Here is an 18,865-nt window from a genome sequence, read left to right as displayed (position 1 = left end):
GGTGATGGAGTGATGATGGTGATTGAGTGGCGATGGTGATTGAGTGAGGATGGTGATTGAGTGATGATGGCGATTGAGTGAGGATGGTGATTGAGTAAAGATGGTGATTGAGTGAGGACGGTGATTGAGTAACAATGGTGATTGAGTGGTGATGAGGATTGAGTGCGGATGGTGATTGAGTGAGGATGATGATTAAGTGATGATGATGATTGAGTCAGGATGGAGATTCAGTGATGATGATGATTGAGTGAGAATAGTGATTGAGTGAGGATGGTGACTGAGTGACGATGATGAGTGAGTGATGATGGCGGATGAGTAACGATGATTGTGTGATGATGATGATTGAGAGAGGATGGTGATTGTGTGATGATGGTGATTGAGTGAGGATGGTGATTGAGTGACGATGATTGAGTGATGATGGTGATTGAGTAATGATGGTGATTGACGATGATGATTGAGTGAGGATGGTGATTGAGTGACGATGATGATTGAGTGATGATGGTGATGGAGTGATGATGGTGATTGAGTGACAATGATGATGGAGTGATGATGGTGATTGAGTGATGATGAGGATTGAGAGAGGATGGTGATTGAGTGACGATGATGACTAAGTGATGATGCTGATTGAGTGATGATGATGATTGAGAGAGGATGGTGATTGTGTGATGATGGTGATTGTGTGAGGATGGTGATTGAGTGAGGATGGGAATTGAGTGATGATGGTGATTGAGTGATGATGGTGATTGTGTGATGATGATGATTGAGAGAGGATGGTGATGGAGTGATGATGGTGATTGAGTGATGATGGTGATTGAGTGGCGATGGCGATTGAGTGAGGATGGTGAATGAGTGGCGATGGTGATTGAGTGATGATGGCGATTGAGTGAGGATGGTGATTGAGTAAAGATGGTGATTGAGTGGCAATGGTGATTGAGTGGCGATGGTGAATGAGTGATGATGGTGAATGAGTGGCGATGGTGATTGAGTGATGATGGTGATTGAGTGGTGATGGTGTTTGAGTGAGGATGGTGATTCAATGACAATGATGATTGAGTGATGATGGTGATTGAGTAATGATGGTGATTGACGATGATGATTGAGTGAAGATGGTGATTGAGTGACGATGATGATTGAGTGATGATGGTGATGGAGTGATGATGGTGATTGAGTGGCGATGGTGATTGAGTGAGGATGGTGATTGAGTGATGATGGCGATTGAGTGAGGATGGTGATTGAGTAAAGATGGTGATTGAGTGAGGACGGTGATTGAGTAACAATGGTGATTGAGTGGTGATGAGGATTGAGTGCGGATGGTGATTGAGTGAGGATGATGATTAAGTGATGATGATGATTGAGTCAGGATGGAGATTCAGTGATGATGATGATTGAGTGAGAATAGTGATTGAGTGAGGATGGTGACTGAGTGACGATGATGAGTGAGTGATGATGGCGGATGAGTAACGATGATTGTGTGATGATGATGATTGAGAGAGGATGGTGATTGTGTGATGATGGTGATTGAGTGAGGATGGTGATTGAGTGACGATGATTGAGTGATGATGGTGATTGAGTAATGATGGTGATTGACGATGATGATTGAGTGAGGATGGTGATTGAGTGACGATGATGATTGAGTGATGATGGTGATGGAGTGATGATGGTGATTGAGTGACAATGATGATGGAGTGATGATGGTGATTGAGTGATGATGAGGATTGAGAGAGGATGGTGATTGAGTGACGATGATGACTAAGTGATGATGCTGATTGAGTGATGATGATGATTGAGAGAGGATGGTGATTGTGTGATGATGGTGATTGTGTGAGGATGGTGATTGAGTGAGGATGGGAATTGAGTGATGATGGTGATTGAGTGATGATGGTGATTGTGTGATGATGATGATTGAGAGAGGATGGTGATTGTGTGATGATGGTGATTGAGTGAGGATGGTGATTGAGTGACAATGATGATTGAGTGATGATGGTGATTGAGTAATGATGGTGATTGATGATGATGATTGAGTGAGGATGGTGATTGAGTGACGATGATGATTGAGTGATGATGGTGATGGAGTGATGATGGTGATTGAGTGACAATGATGATGGAGTGATGATGGTGATTGAGTGATGATGAGGATTGAGAGAGGATGGTGATTGAGTGAGGATGGCGATTGAGTGACGATGATGATTAAGTGATGGTGGTGATTGAGTGATGATGGTGATTGAGCGATGATGATGATTGAGTCAGGATGGAGATTCAGTAATGATGGTGACTGAGTGAGAATGGTGATTGAGTGAGGATGGTGATTGAATGACGATGATGATTGAGTGATGATGGCGGATGAGTGACGATGATGATTGAGAGAGGATGGTGATTGAATGAGGATGGTGATTGAGTGTCGAAGATGATTGAGTGAGGATGGTGATTAAGTGTAAATGATGATTGAGAGAGGATGGTGATTGTGTGATGATGGAGATTGTGTAAGGATGGTGATTGAGTGGCGATGGTAATTGAGTGAGGATGGTGATTAAGTGTAAATGATGATTGAGAGAGGATGGTGATTGTGTGATGATGGTGATTGAGTGAGAATAGTGATTGAGTGAGGATGGTGACTGAGTGACGATGATGAGTGAGTGATGATGGCGGATGAGTGACGATGATGATTGAGTGATGATGATGATTGAGTGGCGATGGTGATTGAGTGACAATGATGATTGAGTAATGATGGTGATTGAGTGATGATGGTGATTGAGTGATGATGGTGATTGAGTGGCGATGGTGATTGAGTGATGATGATGATTGAGTCAGGATGGAGATTCAGTAATGATGGTGACTGAGTGAGAATGGTGATTGAGTGAGGATGGTGATTGAGTGACGATGATGATTGAGTGATGATGGTGATTGAGTGAGGATGGTGATTGTGTGGCGATGCTGATTGAGTGAGGATGGTGATTGAGTGATGATGATGATTGAGAGAGGGTGGTGATTGTGTGGCGATGGTAATTGAGCGATGATGGTGATTGAGTGAGGATGGGAATTGAGTGATGATGGTGATTGAGTGAGGATGGTGATTGAGTGAGGATGGTGATTGAGTGATGATGATGATGATTGATGATGTTGATTGAGTGATGATGATGATGATGATTGAGTGGCAATGGTGATTGAGTGACAATGATGACTGAGTAGAATATTGAGTGATGATGGTGATTGAGTGACGATGATGATTGAGTGATGATGGTGATTGAGTGATGATGATGATGTTTGAGTGGCAAGGGTGATTGAGTGACGATGGTGATTGAGTAGAATATTGAGTGATGATGGTGATTGAGTGACGATGATGATGTTTGAGTGGCAAGGGTGATTGAGTGACGATGGTGATTGAGTAGAATATTGAGTGATGATGGTGATAGAGTGAGGACGGTGATTGAGTGAGGATGGTAATTGAGTGGCGATGATGTTTGAGTGACGATGGTGATTGAGTGGCAATGGTGATTGAGTGGCGATGGTGAATGAGTGATGATGGTGATTGAGTGGCAATGGTGATTGAGTGATGATGGTGATTGAGTGGTGATGGTGCTTGAGTGAGGATGGTGATTGAGTGAGGATGGTGATTCAATGACAATGATGATTGAGTGATGATGGTGATTGAGTAATAATGGTGATTGACGATGATGATTGAGTGAGGATGGTTATTGGAGTGATGATGGTGATTGAGTGGCGATGGTGATTGAGTGAGGATGGTGATTGAGTGATGATGGTGATTGAGTGAGGATGGTGATTGAGTAAAGATGGTGATTGAGTGAAGACGGTCATTGAGTAACGATGGTGATTGAGTGGCGATGGTGAATGAGTGATGATGGTGAATGAGTGGCGATGGTGATTGAGTGATGATGGTGATTGAGTGGTGATGGTGTTTGAGTGAGGATGGTGATTCAATGACAATGATGATTGAGTGATGATGGTGATTGAGTAATGATGGTGATTGACGATGATGATTGAGTGAAGATGGTGATTGAGTGACGATGATGATTGAGTGATGATGGTGATGGAGTGATGATGGTGATTGAGTGGCGATGGTGATTGAGTGAGGATGGTGATTGAGTGATGATGGCGATTGAGTGAGGATGGTGATTGAGTAAAGATAGTGATTGAGTGAGGACGGTGATTGAGTAACAATGGTGATTGAGTGGTGATGAGGATTGAGTGCGGATGGTGATTGAGTGAGGATGATGATTAAGTGATGATGATGATTGAGTCAGGATGGAGATTCAGTGATGATGATGATTGAGTGAGAATAGTGATTGAGTGAGGATGGTGACTGAGTGACGATGATGAGTGAGTGATGATGGCGGATGAGTAACGATGATTGTGTGATGATGATGATTGAGAGAGGATGGTGATTGTGTGATGATGGTGATTGAGTGAGGATGGTGATTGAGTGACGATGATTGAGTGATGATGGTGATTGAGTAATGATGGTGATTGACGATGATGATTGAGTGAGGATGGTGATTGAGTGACGATGATGATTGAGTGATGATGGTGATGGAGTGATGATGGTGATTGAGTGACAATGATGATGGAGTGATGATGGTGATTGAGTGATGATGAGGATTGAGAGAGGATGGTGATTGAGTGACGATGATGACTAAGTGATGATGCTGATTGAGTGATGATGATGATTGAGAGAGGATGGTGATTGTGTGATGATGGTGATTGTGTGAGGATGGTGATTGAGTGAGGATGGGAATTGAGTGATGATGGTGATTGAGTGATGATGGTGATTGTGTGATGATGATGATTGAGAGAGGATGGTGATTGTGTGATGATGGTGATTGAGTGAGGATGGTGATTGAGTGACAATGATGATTGAGTGATGATGGTGATTGAGTAATGATGGTGATTGATGATGATGATTGAGTGAGGATGGTGATTGAGTGACGATGATGATTGAGTGATGATGGTGATGGAGTGATGATGGTGATTGAGTGACAATGATGATGGAGTGATGATGGTGATTGAGTGATGATGAGGATTGAGAGAGGATGGTGATTGAGTGAGGATGGCGATTGAGTGACGATGATGATTAAGTGATGGTGGTGATTGAGTGATGATGGTGATTGAGCGATGATGATGATTGAGTCAGGATGGAGATTCAGTAATGATGGTGACTGAGTGAGAATGGTGATTGAGTGAGGATGGTGATTGAATGACGATGATGATTGAGTGATGATGGCGGATGAGTGACGATGATGATTGAGAGAGGATGGTGATTGAATGAGGATGGTGATTGAGTGTCGAAGATGATTGAGTGAGGATGGTGATTAAGTGTAAATGATGATTGAGAGAGGATGGTGATTGTGTGATGATGGAGATTGTGTAAGGATGGTGATTGAGTGGCGATGGTAATTGAGTGAGGATGGTGATTAAGTGTAAATGATGATTGAGAGAGGATGGTGATTGTGTGATGATGGTGATTGAGTGAGAATAGTGATTGAGTGAGGATGGTGACTGAGTGACGATGATGAGTGAGTGATGATGGCGGATGAGTGACGATGATGATTGAGTGATGATGATGATTGAGTGGCGATGGTGATTGAGTGACAATGATGATTGAGTAATGATGGTGATTGAGTGATGATGGTGATTGAGTGATGATGGTGATTGAGTGGCGATGGTGATTGAGTGATGATGATGATTGAGTCAGGATGGAGATTCAGTAATGATGGTGACTGAGTGAGAATGGTGATTGAGTGAGGATGGTGATTGAGTGACGATGATGATTGAGTGATGATGGTGATTGAGTGAGGATGGTGATTGTGTGGCGATGCTGATTGAGTGAGGATGGTGATTGAGTGATGATGATGATTGAGAGAGGGTGGTGATTGTGTGGCGATGGTAATTGAGCGATGATGGTGATTGAGTGAGGATGGGAATTGAGTGATGATGGTGATTGAGTGAGGATGGTGATTGAGTGAGGATGGTGATTGAGTGATGATGATGATGATTGATGATGTTGATTGAGTGATGATGATGATGATGATTGAGTGGCAATGGTGATTGAGTGACAATGATGACTGAGTAGAATATTGAGTGATGATGGTGATTGAGTGACGATGATGATTGAGTGATGATGGTGATTGAGTGATGATGATGATGTTTGAGTGGCAAGGGTGATTGAGTGACGATGGTGATTGAGTAGAATATTGAGTGATGATGGTGATTGAGTGACGATGATGATGTTTGAGTGGCAAGGGTGATTGAGTGACGATGGTGATTGAGTAGAATATTGAGTGATGATGGTGATAGAGTGAGGACGGTGATTGAGTGAGGATGGTAATTGAGTGGCGATGATGTTTGAGTGACGATGGTGATTGAGTGGCAATGGTGATTGAGTGGCGATGGTGAATGAGTGATGATGGTGATTGAGTGGCAATGGTGATTGAGTGATGATGGTGATTGAGTGGTGATGGTGCTTGAGTGAGGATGGTGATTGAGTGAGGATGGTGATTCAATGACAATGATGATTGAGTGATGATGGTGATTGAGTAATAATGGTGATTGACGATGATGATTGAGTGAGGATGGTTATTGGAGTGATGATGGTGATTGAGTGGCGATGGTGATTGAGTGAGGATGGTGATTGAGTGATGATGGTGATTGAGTGAGGATGGTGATTGAGTAAAGATGGTGATTGAGTGAAGACGGTCATTGAGTAACGATGGTGATTGAGTGGCGATGGTGAATGAGTGATGATGGTGAATGAGTGGCGATGGTGATTGAGTGATGATGGTGATTGAGTGGTGATGGTGTTTGAGTGAGGATGGTGATTCAATGACAATGATGATTGAGTGATGATGGTGATTGAGTAATGATGGTGATTGACGATGATGATTGAGTGAAGATGGTGATTGAGTGACGATGATGATTGAGTGATGATGGTGATGGAGTGATGATGGTGATTGAGTGGCGATGGTGATTGAGTGAGGATGGTGATTGAGTGATGATGGCGATTGAGTGAGGATGGTGATTGAGTAAAGATAGTGATTGAGTGAGGACGGTGATTGAGTAACAATGGTGATTGAGTGGTGATGAGGATTGAGTGCGGATGGTGATTGAGTGAGGATGATGATTAAGTGATGATGATGATTGAGTCAGGATGGAGATTCAGTGATGATGATGATTGAGTGAGAATAGTGATTGAGTGAGGATGGTGACTGAGTGACGATGATGAGTGAGTGATGATGGCGGATGAGTAACGATGATTGTGTGATGATGATGATTGAGAGAGGATGGTGATTGTGTGATGATGGTGATTGAGTGAGGATGGTGATTGAGTGACGATGATTGAGTGATGATGGTGATTGAGTAATGATGGTGATTGACGATGATGATTGAGTGAGGATGGTGATTGAGTGACGATGATGATTGAGTGATGATGGTGATGGAGTGATGATGGTGATTGAGTGACAATGATGATGGAGTGATGATGGTGATTGAGTGATGATGAGGATTGAGAGAGGATGGTGATTGAGTGACGATGATGACTAAGTGATGATGCTGATTGAGTGATGATGATGATTGAGAGAGGATGGTGATTGTGTGATGATGGTGATTGTGTGAGGATGGTGATTGAGTGAGGATGGGAATTGAGTGATGATGGTGATTGAGTGATGATGGTGATTGTGTGATGATGATGATTGAGAGAGGATGGTGATTGTGTGATGATGGTGATTGAGTGAGGATGGTGATTTAGTGACAATGATGATTGAGTGATGATGGTGATTGAGTAATGATGGTGATTGATGATGATGATTGAGTGAGGATGGTGATTGAGTGACGATGATGATTGAGTGATGATGGTGATGGAGTGATGATGGTGATTGAGTGACAATGATGATGGAGTGATGATGGTGATTGAGTGATGATGAGGATTGAGAGAGGATGGTGATTGAGTGAGGATGGCGATTGAGTGACGATGATGATTAAGTGATGGTGGTGATTGAGTGATGATGGTGATTGAGCGATGATGATGATTGAGTCAGGATGGAGATTCAGTAATGATGGTGACTGAGTGAGAATGGTGATTGAGTGAGGATGGTGATTGAATGACGATGATGATTGAGTGATGATGGCGGATGAGTGACGATGATGATTGAGAGAGGATGGTGATTGAATGAGGATGGTGATTGAGTGTCGAAGATGATTGAGTGAGGATGGTGATTAAGTGTAAATGATGATTGAGAGAGGATGGTGATTGAGTGATGATGGAGATTGTGTAAGGATGGTGATTGAGTGGCGATGGTAATTGAGTGAGGATGGTGATTAAGTGTAAATGATGATTGAGAGAGGATGGTGATTGTGTGATGATGGTGATTGAGTGAGAATAGTGATTGAGTGAGGATGGTGACTGAGTGACGATGATGAGTGAGTGATGATGGCGGATGAGTGACGATGATGATTGAGTGATGATGATGATTGAGTGGCGATGGTGATTGAGTGACAATGATGATTGAGTAATGATGGTGATTGAGTGATGATGGTGATTGAGTGATGATGGTGATTGAGTGGCGATGGTGATTGAGTGATGATGATGATTGAGTCAGGATGGAGATTCAGTAATGATGGTGACTGAGTGAGAATGGTGATTGAGTGAGGATGGTGATTGAGTGACGATGATGATTGAGTGATGATGGTGATTGAGTGAGGATGGTGATTGTGTGGCGATGCTGATTGAGTGAGGATGGTGATTGAGTGATGATGATGATTGAGAGAGGGTGGTGATTGTGTGGCGATGGTAATTGAGCGATGATGGTGATTGAGTGAGGATGGGAATTGAGTGATGATGGTGATTGAGTGAGGATGGTGATTGAGTGAGGATGGTGATTGAGTGATGATGATGATGATTGATGATGTTGATTGAGTGATGATGATGATGATGATTGAGTGGCAATGGTGATTGAGTGACAATGATGACTGAGTAGAATATTGAGTGATGATGGTGATTGAGTGACGATGATGATTGAGTGATGATGGTGATTGAGTGATGATGATGATGTTTGAGTGGCAAGGGTGATTGAGTGACGATGGTGATTGAGTAGAATATTGAGTGATGATGGTGATTGAGTGACGATGATGATGTTTGAGTGGCAAGGGTGATTGAGTGACGATGGTGATTGAGTAGAATATTGAGTGATGATGGTGATAGAGTGAGGACGGTGATTGAGTGAGGATGGTAATTGAGTGGCGATGATGTTTGAGTGACGATGGTGATTGAGTGGCAATGGTGATTGAGTGGCGATGGTGAATGAGTGATGATGGTGATTGAGTGGCAATGGTGATTGAGTGATGATGGTGATTGAGTGGTGATGGTGCTTGAGTGAGGATGGTGATTGAGTGAGGATGGTGATTCAATGACAATGATGATTGAGTGATGATGGTGATTGAGTAATAATGGTGATTGACGATGATGATTGAGTGAGGATGGTGATGGAGTGATGATGGTGATTGAGTGGCGATGGTGATTGAGTGAGGATGGTGATTGAGTGATGATGGTGATTGAGTGAGGATGGTGATTGAGTAAAGATGGTGATTGAGTGAAGACGGTCATTGAGTAACGATGGTGATTGAGTGGTGATGAGGATTGAGTGCGGATGGTGATTGAGTGAGGATGATGATTAAGTGATGATGATGATTGAGTCAGGATAGAGATTCAGTGATGATGGTGATTGAGTGAGAATAGTGATTGAGTGAGGATGGTGACTGAGTGACGATGATGACTGAGTGAAGATGGCGGATGAGTGACGATGATGATTGAGTGAGGATGCTGATTGAGTGATGATGATGATTGAGTGATGATGAGGATTGTGAGAGGATGGTGATTGAGTGAGGATGGTGACTGAGTGACGATGATGAGTGAGTGATGATGGCGGATGAGTGACGATGATGATTGAGTGAGGATGCTGATTGAGTGATAATGATGATTGAGTGATGAGGATTGTGAGAGGATGGTGATTGAGTGAGGATGGTAGTTGAGTGACGATGATGATTGAGTGATGATGGTGATTGAGTGACGATGATGATTGAGTAGAATATTGAGTGATGATGGTGATTGAGTGACGATGATGATTGAGTGACGATGGTGATTGAGTGATAACGATGATGATTGAGTGGCAATGGCGATTGAGTGACGATGATGATTGAGAAGAATATTGTGTGATGATGGTGATTGATTGTCAATGATGTTCGGGGGACGATGGTGATTGAGTGAGGATGATGATTGAGTGATGATAGTGATGGAGTGATGATGGTGATTGAGTGGTGATGGTGATTGAGTGACAATGATGATTGAGTGATGATGGTGATTGAGTAATGATGGTGATTGATGATGATGATTGAGTGAGGATGGTGAATGAGTGACGATGATGATTGAGTGATGATGGTGATGGAGTGATGATGGTGATTGAGTGGCGATGGTGATTGAGTGAGGATGGTGATTGAGTGAGGATGGTGATTGAGTAAAGATGGTGATTGAGTGAAGACGGTGATTGAGTGATGATGAGGATTGAGAGAGGATGGTGATTGAGTGAGGATGGTGGTTGAGTGACGATGATGATTGAGTGATGATGGTGATTGAGTGGCGATGATGATTGAGTGAGGATGGTGATTGAGTGGCGATGGTGACTAAGTGATGATGCTGATTGAGTGAGGATTGTGATTGAGTGATGATGGTGATTGAGTGAGGATGGTGATTGAGTGAGGATGGTGGTTGAGAGAGGATGGTGATTGAGTGAAGACGGTGATTGAGTGATGATGAGGATTGAGAGAGGATGGTGATTGAGTGAGGATGGTGGTTGAGTGACGATGATGATTGAGTGATGATGGTGGTTGAGTGACGATGATGCTTGAGTGAGGATGGTGATTGAGTGGCGATGCTGATTGAGTGAGGATGGTGATTGAGTGATGATGATGATTGAGAGAGGATGGTGATTGTGTGATGATGGTGATTGTGTGAGGATGGTGATTGAGTGATGATGGTGATTGAGTGAGGATGGTGATTGAGTGGCGAAGCTGATTGAGTGAGGATGGTGATTAAGTGTAAATGATGATTGAGAGAGGATGGTGATTGTGTGATGATGGAGATTGTGTGAGGATGGTGATTGAGTGGCGATGGTAATTGAGCAATGATGGTGATTGAGTGATGATGATTGAGTGAGGATGGTGATTGAGTGACGATGATGATTGAGTGAGGATGGTGATTGAGTGATGATGGCGATTGAGTGAGGATGGTGATTGAGTAAAGATGGTGATTGAGTGAAGACTGTGATTGAGTAACGATGGTGATTGAGTGGTGATGAGGATTGAGTGCGGATGGTGATTGAGTGAGGATGATGATTGAGTGATGATGGTGATGGAGTGATGATGGTGATTGAGTGGCGATGGTGTATGAGTGACAATGATGATTGAGTGATGATGGTGATTGAGTAATGATGGTGATTGACGATGATGATTGAGTGAGGATGGTGATTGAGTGACGATGATGATTGAGTGATGATGGTGATGGAGTGATGATGGTGATTGAGTGGCGATGGTGATTGAGTGAGGATGGTGATTGAGTGAGGATGGTGATTGAGTAAAGATGGTGATTGAGTGAAGACGGTGATTGAGTGATGATGAGGATTGAGAGAGGATGGTGATTGAGTGAGGATGGTGGTTGAGTGACGATGATGATTGAGTGATGATGGTGATTGAGTGGCGATGATGATTGAGTGAGGATGGTGATTGAGTGGCGATGGTGACTAAGTGATGATGCTGATTGAGTGAGGATCGTGATTGAGTGATGATGGTGATTGAGTGAGGATGGTGATTGAGTGAGGATGGTGGTTGAGAGAGGATGGTGATTGAGTGAAGACGGTGATTGAGTGATGATGAGGATTGAGAGAGGATGGTGATTGAGTGAGGATGGTGGTTGAGTGACGATGATGATTGAGTGATGATGGTGGTTGAGTGACGATGATGATTGAGTGAGGATGGTGATTGAGTGGCGATGCTGATTGAGTGAGGATGGTGATTGAGTGATGATGATGATTGAGAGAGGATGGTGATTGTGTGATGATGGTGATTGTGTGAGGATGGTGATTGAGTGAGGATGGGAATTGAGTGATGATGGTGATTGAGTGATGATGGTGATTGTGTGAGGATGGTGATTGAGTGAGGATGGGAATTGAGTGATGATGGTGATTGAGTGAGGATGGTGATTGAGTGACGATGATGATTGAGTGAGGATGGTGATTGAATAAAGATGGTGATTGAGTGAAGACGGTGATTGAGTAACGATGGTGATTGAGTGGTGATGAGGATTGAGTGCGGATGGTGATTGAGTGAGGATGATGATTAAGTGATGATGATGATTGAGTCAGGATGGAGATTCAGTGATGATGGTGATTGAGTGAGAATAGTGATTGAGTGAGGATGGTGACTGAGTGACGAAGCTGATTGAGTGAGGATGGTGATTAAGTGTAAATGATGATTGAGAGAGGATGGTGATTGAGTGAGGATGGTGATTGAGTGGAGATGGTGATTGAGTGGCGATGGTGATTGAGTGACGATGTTGATCGAGGAGAATATTGAGTGATGATGGTGATTGATTGACAACGATGATCGGTTGACGATGGTGATTGAGTGAGGATGATGATTGAGTGTTGATTGTGATTGAGTAATGATGGTGATTGAGAGATGGTGATGATTGAGTGATGCTGGTGATTGAGTGACGATGTTGATTGAGTGATGATGGTGATTGAGTGATGACGGTGACTGAGTGAGGATGCTGATTGAATGACGTTGATGATTGAGTGATGATGGTGATTGTTTGAGGCTGGTGATTAAGTGAGGATGGTGATTGAGTGACGATGGTGATTGAGTGAGGATTTTGATTGAGTTAGGATGGTGATTGAGTAATGATGGTGATTGAGTGAGGATGGTGATTGAGTGACGATGATGATTGAGTGATGATGGTGATTGAGTGAAGATGGTGATTGAGTGAGGATTGTGTTTGAGTGGCGATGGTGATTGAGTGTCAATGGTGATTGAGTGATAATGATGATTGAGTGACGATCATGATTGAGTGATGATGGTGATTGAGTAAAAAATGAGGTCTGCAGATGCTGGAGATCACAGCTGAAAATGTGTTGCTGGTTAAAGCACAGCAGGTTAGGCAGCATCTCAGGAATAGGGAATTCGATGTTTCGAGCATAAGCCTGATGAAGGACTTATGTTCGAAACGTCGAATTCCCTATTCCTGAGATGCTGCCTTACCTGCTGTGCTTTAACCAGCAACACATTTTCAGCTGATGATGGCGATTGTATGAGGATGGTGATTGAGTGATGATGGTGATTGAGTGACGATGATGATTGAGTGATGGTGGTGATTGAATGAGGATGGTGATTGAGTGAGGATTGTGATTTAGTGTCAATGATGATTGAGTCAGGATGGAGATTGAGCAAGGATGGTGATTGAGTGACGATGATGAGTGAGTGATGATGGTGGATCAATGATGATGATGATTGAGTGAGGATGGTGATTGAGTGATGATGATGATTGAGTGATGATGAGCATTGAGTGACGATGATGATTGAGTGATGATGGTGATTGAGTGAGGATGGTGATTGAGTGAGGATGGTGATTGAGTGCGGATGGTGATTGAGTGGCGATGGTGATTGAGTGAGAATGGTGATTGATGATGGTGTTTGAATGAAGATGGTGATTGAGTGATTATGGTGATTGAGTGAGGATGGTGATTGAGTGAGGATGGTGATTGAGTGAGGCTGATGATTGAGTGAGGATGGTGATTGAGTGAGGATAGTGATTGAGTGAGGATGGTGATTGAGTGAAGATAGTGATTGAGTGAGGATGGTGATTGAGTGAGGACGATGATTGAGTGATGATGGTGATAGTGACAATGGTGACTGAGTGAAGATGGTGATTGAGTGAAGATGAATCATGATATTGTGAAGATGAACGATGATTCAGTGAAGCACTCACCTAGTAATAGGTTGGTCAGGAGGAATGGACCGAGATAGTTCGTAGCAATAGTCAGTTCGAAACCCTCAGAAGTGATTGCTGGGTCCAAACCTGAGAGGGAACATTTTGCAGCAATTAATCGCAATGTAGAGTTTTGACCTATGATAAAGTGCCTTCAGTTCCATTCTGCTGTAAAAATACTGCAGGCTACTTTCACTGATGTATCCAAACTCAGATCAGATTGAGACTGGTTTGAGAGTGCGACTAATAGTCTGGGTTCGGAATGGGAACAGGCTGGGAGTGAGTAAGTGAGAGTCCAAGTTCAGCCCAGGATGTAAGGGTCACCGATGGCTCAGGCAGCAAACCCCCTATGCTGTGTGTTATAAAAAGGAGTATTACTAAGCTGAAACAGTTTTAAAGTGTCTGGTAAATATTGTGAGATGTGCCAGCGTTGTCTGAAAGCCAATCACACAGCTACATGTTGCCTCATTATTAACTTGATTGGACATGTTTGTAATCTATTCATATCGTGATTGATTTGCTATAGTAGGAACATAAGATAGAGGAGGCCATTTTACTCACTGTGTCTGCAAATGTTTCTCAACCCCTTTTTCTCTGAAGCCCTTGATCCCCTTACTAGTCAAGAACCTGTCTTTCTCTCTGTCTCCAATGACATAACTCAACCAGCCAGGATGAACTGAGGTAAAGGTTTAAGACCTGTACTATTTCCTCTGTTCAATGGAGAAGTAGCTGGCAGTCCCAGTGTCTTGCTCCACACCATACCCCGCAATATAAAATAAACCATTTGATGATTAGAACAGACCTGGTATTGAGTGATTCATTTAGAGCGAACGAATGCAATAATAAGGCTGAAGCAATCGCAGCCAGAAGTGCCGAATGGATGATTCACCTCAGCCTCCTCCAGTGGTCCCCAGCATCACAGATACCAGTCTTCAGCCGATGTGATTCACCCCAGGTCATATCAAGAAATGGATGGAAGCGCTGAATGCTGTAAAGGCTGAAGGGAGGTGTTGTGTTGCCATAGTCTTACCAGACCACAGGCCTACTCTCTCACCAGAGAGAGAAAGAGAGCACTGGTGGTGGAGCTAAGCTGAGGGCCACTGTACCTCACACACAAAGGGAGAGGTTGAGAAGCTTCATGGAAACCTCAACTGGTGATGGGAACACACTGCTTTACAATCCAATCATCCAGCAAACTGAGCTAATTCTCAAGAATTTAGAAAGTTAAGGAGTGATCTAATCAAGGTCTTCAGGATATTAACAGGGAAAGACAGAGTAGATAAAGGTTAACAATTTCCACTGGTTGAAAATTCTAGAACCAGGGGAACAGTTTCAGAAGTCGGGCCAGGCCATTCGGGAGAGATGTTAGAAAGCACTTCTACACAAAAAGAGTAGTGGAAGTTTGGAACCCTCTTCCACAAACAGTGGTCAATACTAATTTAATTGTTAAAGTTAAATCTGAGATCAACATATTTTTATTAAGCAAGGGTATCAGGGCTATGGGCCCAAGGCAGGAATATAGAGTTAGGCAACAGATCAGCCATGATCTCATTGAATGGGGGAACAGGCTCGAGGGGCTGAATGGCCTGTTCCTATGTCGTGAGGTCAGGAGCTGAGTGGCCCTGGTGGAACCCAAACTGGGCGTCACTGAGCAGGTGCTGCTTGTTGATGACACCTTCCACCACTTCATGGGAGCCCATAGTGTTGGGAGTAGTACATTAGCATGGATACAGGATTAGCTAACAAATAGAAGACACAGAGTTGGGATAAAGGGATCATTTTCATGATGGCAGCTTATAACGAGTGGAATGCCACAGGGATCAGTGCTGAGGCCACAACTATTTACAATATGTATAGGTGACTTGCATGAGGGATCTAACATTGACAAGTTTGGAGATGACCAAAATTATTGTTTTATAATAAATCAATAATTTTGTGTTTATGAAAGAATGCGAATTGATGAATTTTTAATTCTAAATCTAATGTACAGAAAGCACACAACTGTGTACATCAGTGCCGAGGTAAAGCAGTTACATTGATACTGGCACGTAGTCATTGAACATGAAAAAGGCTCTTGCTAGCTCAGCTAAAACAACATTGTTGTGGTTCTGTTCGCCGAGCTGGGAATTTGTGTTGCAGACGTTTCGTCCCCTGTCTAGGTGACATCCTCAGTGCTTGGGAGCCTCCTGTGAAGTGCTTCTGTGATCTTTCCTCCGGCATTTGTAGTGGTTTGAATCTGCCGCTTCCGGTTGTCAGTTCCAGCTGTCCGCTGCAGTGGCCGGTATATTGGGTCCAGGTCGATGTGCTTGTTGATTGAATCAGTGGATGACTGCCTTGCCTCTAGGAATTCCCTGGCTGTTCTCTGTTTGGCTTGTCCTATAATAGTAGTGTTGTCCCAGTCAAACTCATGTTGCTTGTCATCTGCGTGTGTGGCTACTAAGGATAGCTGGTCGTGTCATTTCAGCTATCTGTAAGAATAATAGGGTAGTTATGGTAGGGGATTTTAACTTTCCGAACATAGACTGGGACTGGGGTTGCCATAGTGTTAAGGGTTTAGATGGAGAGGAATTTGTTTTCTGATTCAGTATGTGGGTGTACCTACTCTTGGGAAATAAGGCAGGGCATGTGATTGAGGTGTCAGTGGGGGAGCACTTTGGGACCAGCGACCATAATTCTATTAGATTTAAAATAGTGATGGAAAAGGATTGACCAGATCTAAAAGTTGAAGTTCTAAATTGGAGGAAGGCAAATTTTTACAGTATTAGGACTAGTTGGGCCAAAGGGCCTGTTTCCACGTTGTAAGTAATCTAATCTAATCTAATCTAATCTAACTTTCGAAAGTTGATTGGGGGTAGACGTGCACTGGTAAAGAGACAGCTGGAAAATGTGAAGCCTTCAGAAATTAGATAACGAGAGTCCAGAGAAAGTATGTTCGTTTTAGGGTGAAAGGAAAGACTGGTAGGTATAGGGAATGCTGGATGACTAAAAAAATTGAGGGTTTGGTTAAGAAAAGAAGGAAGCATACGGTCAGGTACAGACAGGATAGATCGCGTGAATCCTTAGAAGAGTATAAAGGCAGTAGGAGTATATTTAAGAGGGAAATCAGGAGGGCAAAAAGGGGACATGAGATAGCCTTGGCAAATAGAATTAAGGAGAATCCAAAGGGTTTTTACAAATACATTAAGAACAAAAGGGAGAGAATAGGGATCCACACAGATCAGCAAAGCGGCCTTTATGTGGAGCTGCATAAAAGCATTTTGTTAGATTAGAGTACATACAGTGTGGAAACAGGCCCTTTGGTCCAACAAGCCAACACAAATCCTCCAAAGAGCAACCCACCAAGACCAATTCCCCTACATTTACCCCAACTAATACACCTAACACTATGGGCAATTTTAGCATGGCCAATTCACCTGAACTGCACATCTTTGGTCTGTGGGAGGAAACCCACTCAGGCACAGGGAGAGCGTACAAACTCCACACCGACAGTCGCCCAAGGCAGGAATTGAACCCAGGTCCCTGGTACTGTGAGGCAACAGTGCTAACCACTGAGCCACCATGCTGCCCAGCATTTGCATCAGTATTTACTGTGGGTAAGGATATAGAAGACATAGCATGCAGGGAAATAGATGGTGACACCTTGCAAAATGTCCATTTTACGGAAGAGGAAGTGCTGGATGTCTTGAAACGGTCAAGTGGATAAATCCCCAGGACCTGATCAGGTGTACTCTAGACCTCTGTGGGAAGCTAGAAAAGTGATTGCTGGGCCTCTTGCTGAGATATTTGTATCATCCCTAGTCACAGGTGAGGTGCTGGAAGACTAGAGGTTGGAAAACGTGGTGCCACTGTTTAAGAAGGGTGGTAGGGACAAGCCAGGGAACCATAGACCAGTGAGCCTGACCTTGGTGATGGGCAAGTTGTTGGAGGGAATCCTGAGGGACAGGATGTAATTGTATTTGGAAAGACAAGGACTGATTAGGGATAGTCAACATGGATTTGTGCATGGGAAATCATGTCTCACAAACTTGAAGAAGTAACAAGAGGATAGATGAGGGCAGAGCGGTAGATGTGATCTATATGGACTTCAGTAAGGCGTTCGAGGCCTGTGACCAGTGGAGTGCCACAAGGATCGGTGCTGGGTCCTCTACTTTTTGTCATTTACATAAATGATTTGGATGCAAGCATAAGAGGTACAGTTAGTAAGTTTGCAGATGACACCAAAATTGGAGGTGTCGTGGACAGCAAAGAATGTTACCTCAGAATACAACAGGATCTGGACCAGATGGGCCAATGGGCTGAGAAGTGGCAGATGGAGGTTAATTCAGATAAATGTGAAGTGCTGCATTTTGGGAAAGCAAATCTTAGCAGGACTTATACACTTAATGGTACGGGGGGTTTAAACTAACTCTGCAGGGGCATGGGAATCTAGACTGTAGCTTTAGGGTGCAGGACCTGGAGTGTAGGGAGGTTAGGAACATGGCATCAATCTCGAAGGAGGGTGCCTGTAAACAGGAAGTGTGTATAGTTCAATGCGAGAAATATACGAAATAAGGTAGGTGAACTTACAGCGCGGGTTGGTACCTGGGATTTCGATGTTGTGGCTATTACGGAGACATGGGTAGAACAGGGACAGGATTAGCTGTTGCAGGTTCCAGGGTTTAAATGTTTCAGTAGGGTCAGAGGTGGGGGTAAAAGAGGGGGAGGTGTGTCATTGCTTGTCAAGGATAGTATTACAGCAGTGGAAAGGACGATGGATGAAGACTCGCCATCTGAGGTAGTTTGGGCTGAGCTTAGAAATAGGAAAGGTGAGGTTACCCTGTTAGA

General features: G+C 43.5%; 1 protein-coding gene across 1 annotated transcript in view; it reads right to left on the bottom strand.

Moving 5' to 3' along the window:
- Nucleotides 1–18,865, bottom strand: part of zgc:64106 (uncharacterized protein LOC393348 homolog) — a 110,338-nt gene that overhangs the window by 63,281 nt on the left and 28,192 nt on the right. Inside the window, exon 3 of the mRNA XM_060827940.1 lies at nucleotides 14,042–14,131. Within this exon, the coding sequence (XP_060683923.1) occupies nucleotides 14,042–14,131 (90 nt within the window). The remainder of the gene's footprint in view (nucleotides 1–14,041; nucleotides 14,132–18,865) is intronic.

Source organism: Hemiscyllium ocellatum, chromosome 1, assembly GCF_020745735.1.
Source record: "Hemiscyllium ocellatum isolate sHemOce1 chromosome 1, sHemOce1.pat.X.cur, whole genome shotgun sequence".
Classification (NCBI taxonomy): Eukaryota; Metazoa; Chordata; class Chondrichthyes; order Orectolobiformes; family Hemiscylliidae; genus Hemiscyllium; species Hemiscyllium ocellatum.
Note: the sequence above shows the minus strand (reverse complement) of the source record. Positions and strands in the feature narration are given on the sequence as shown.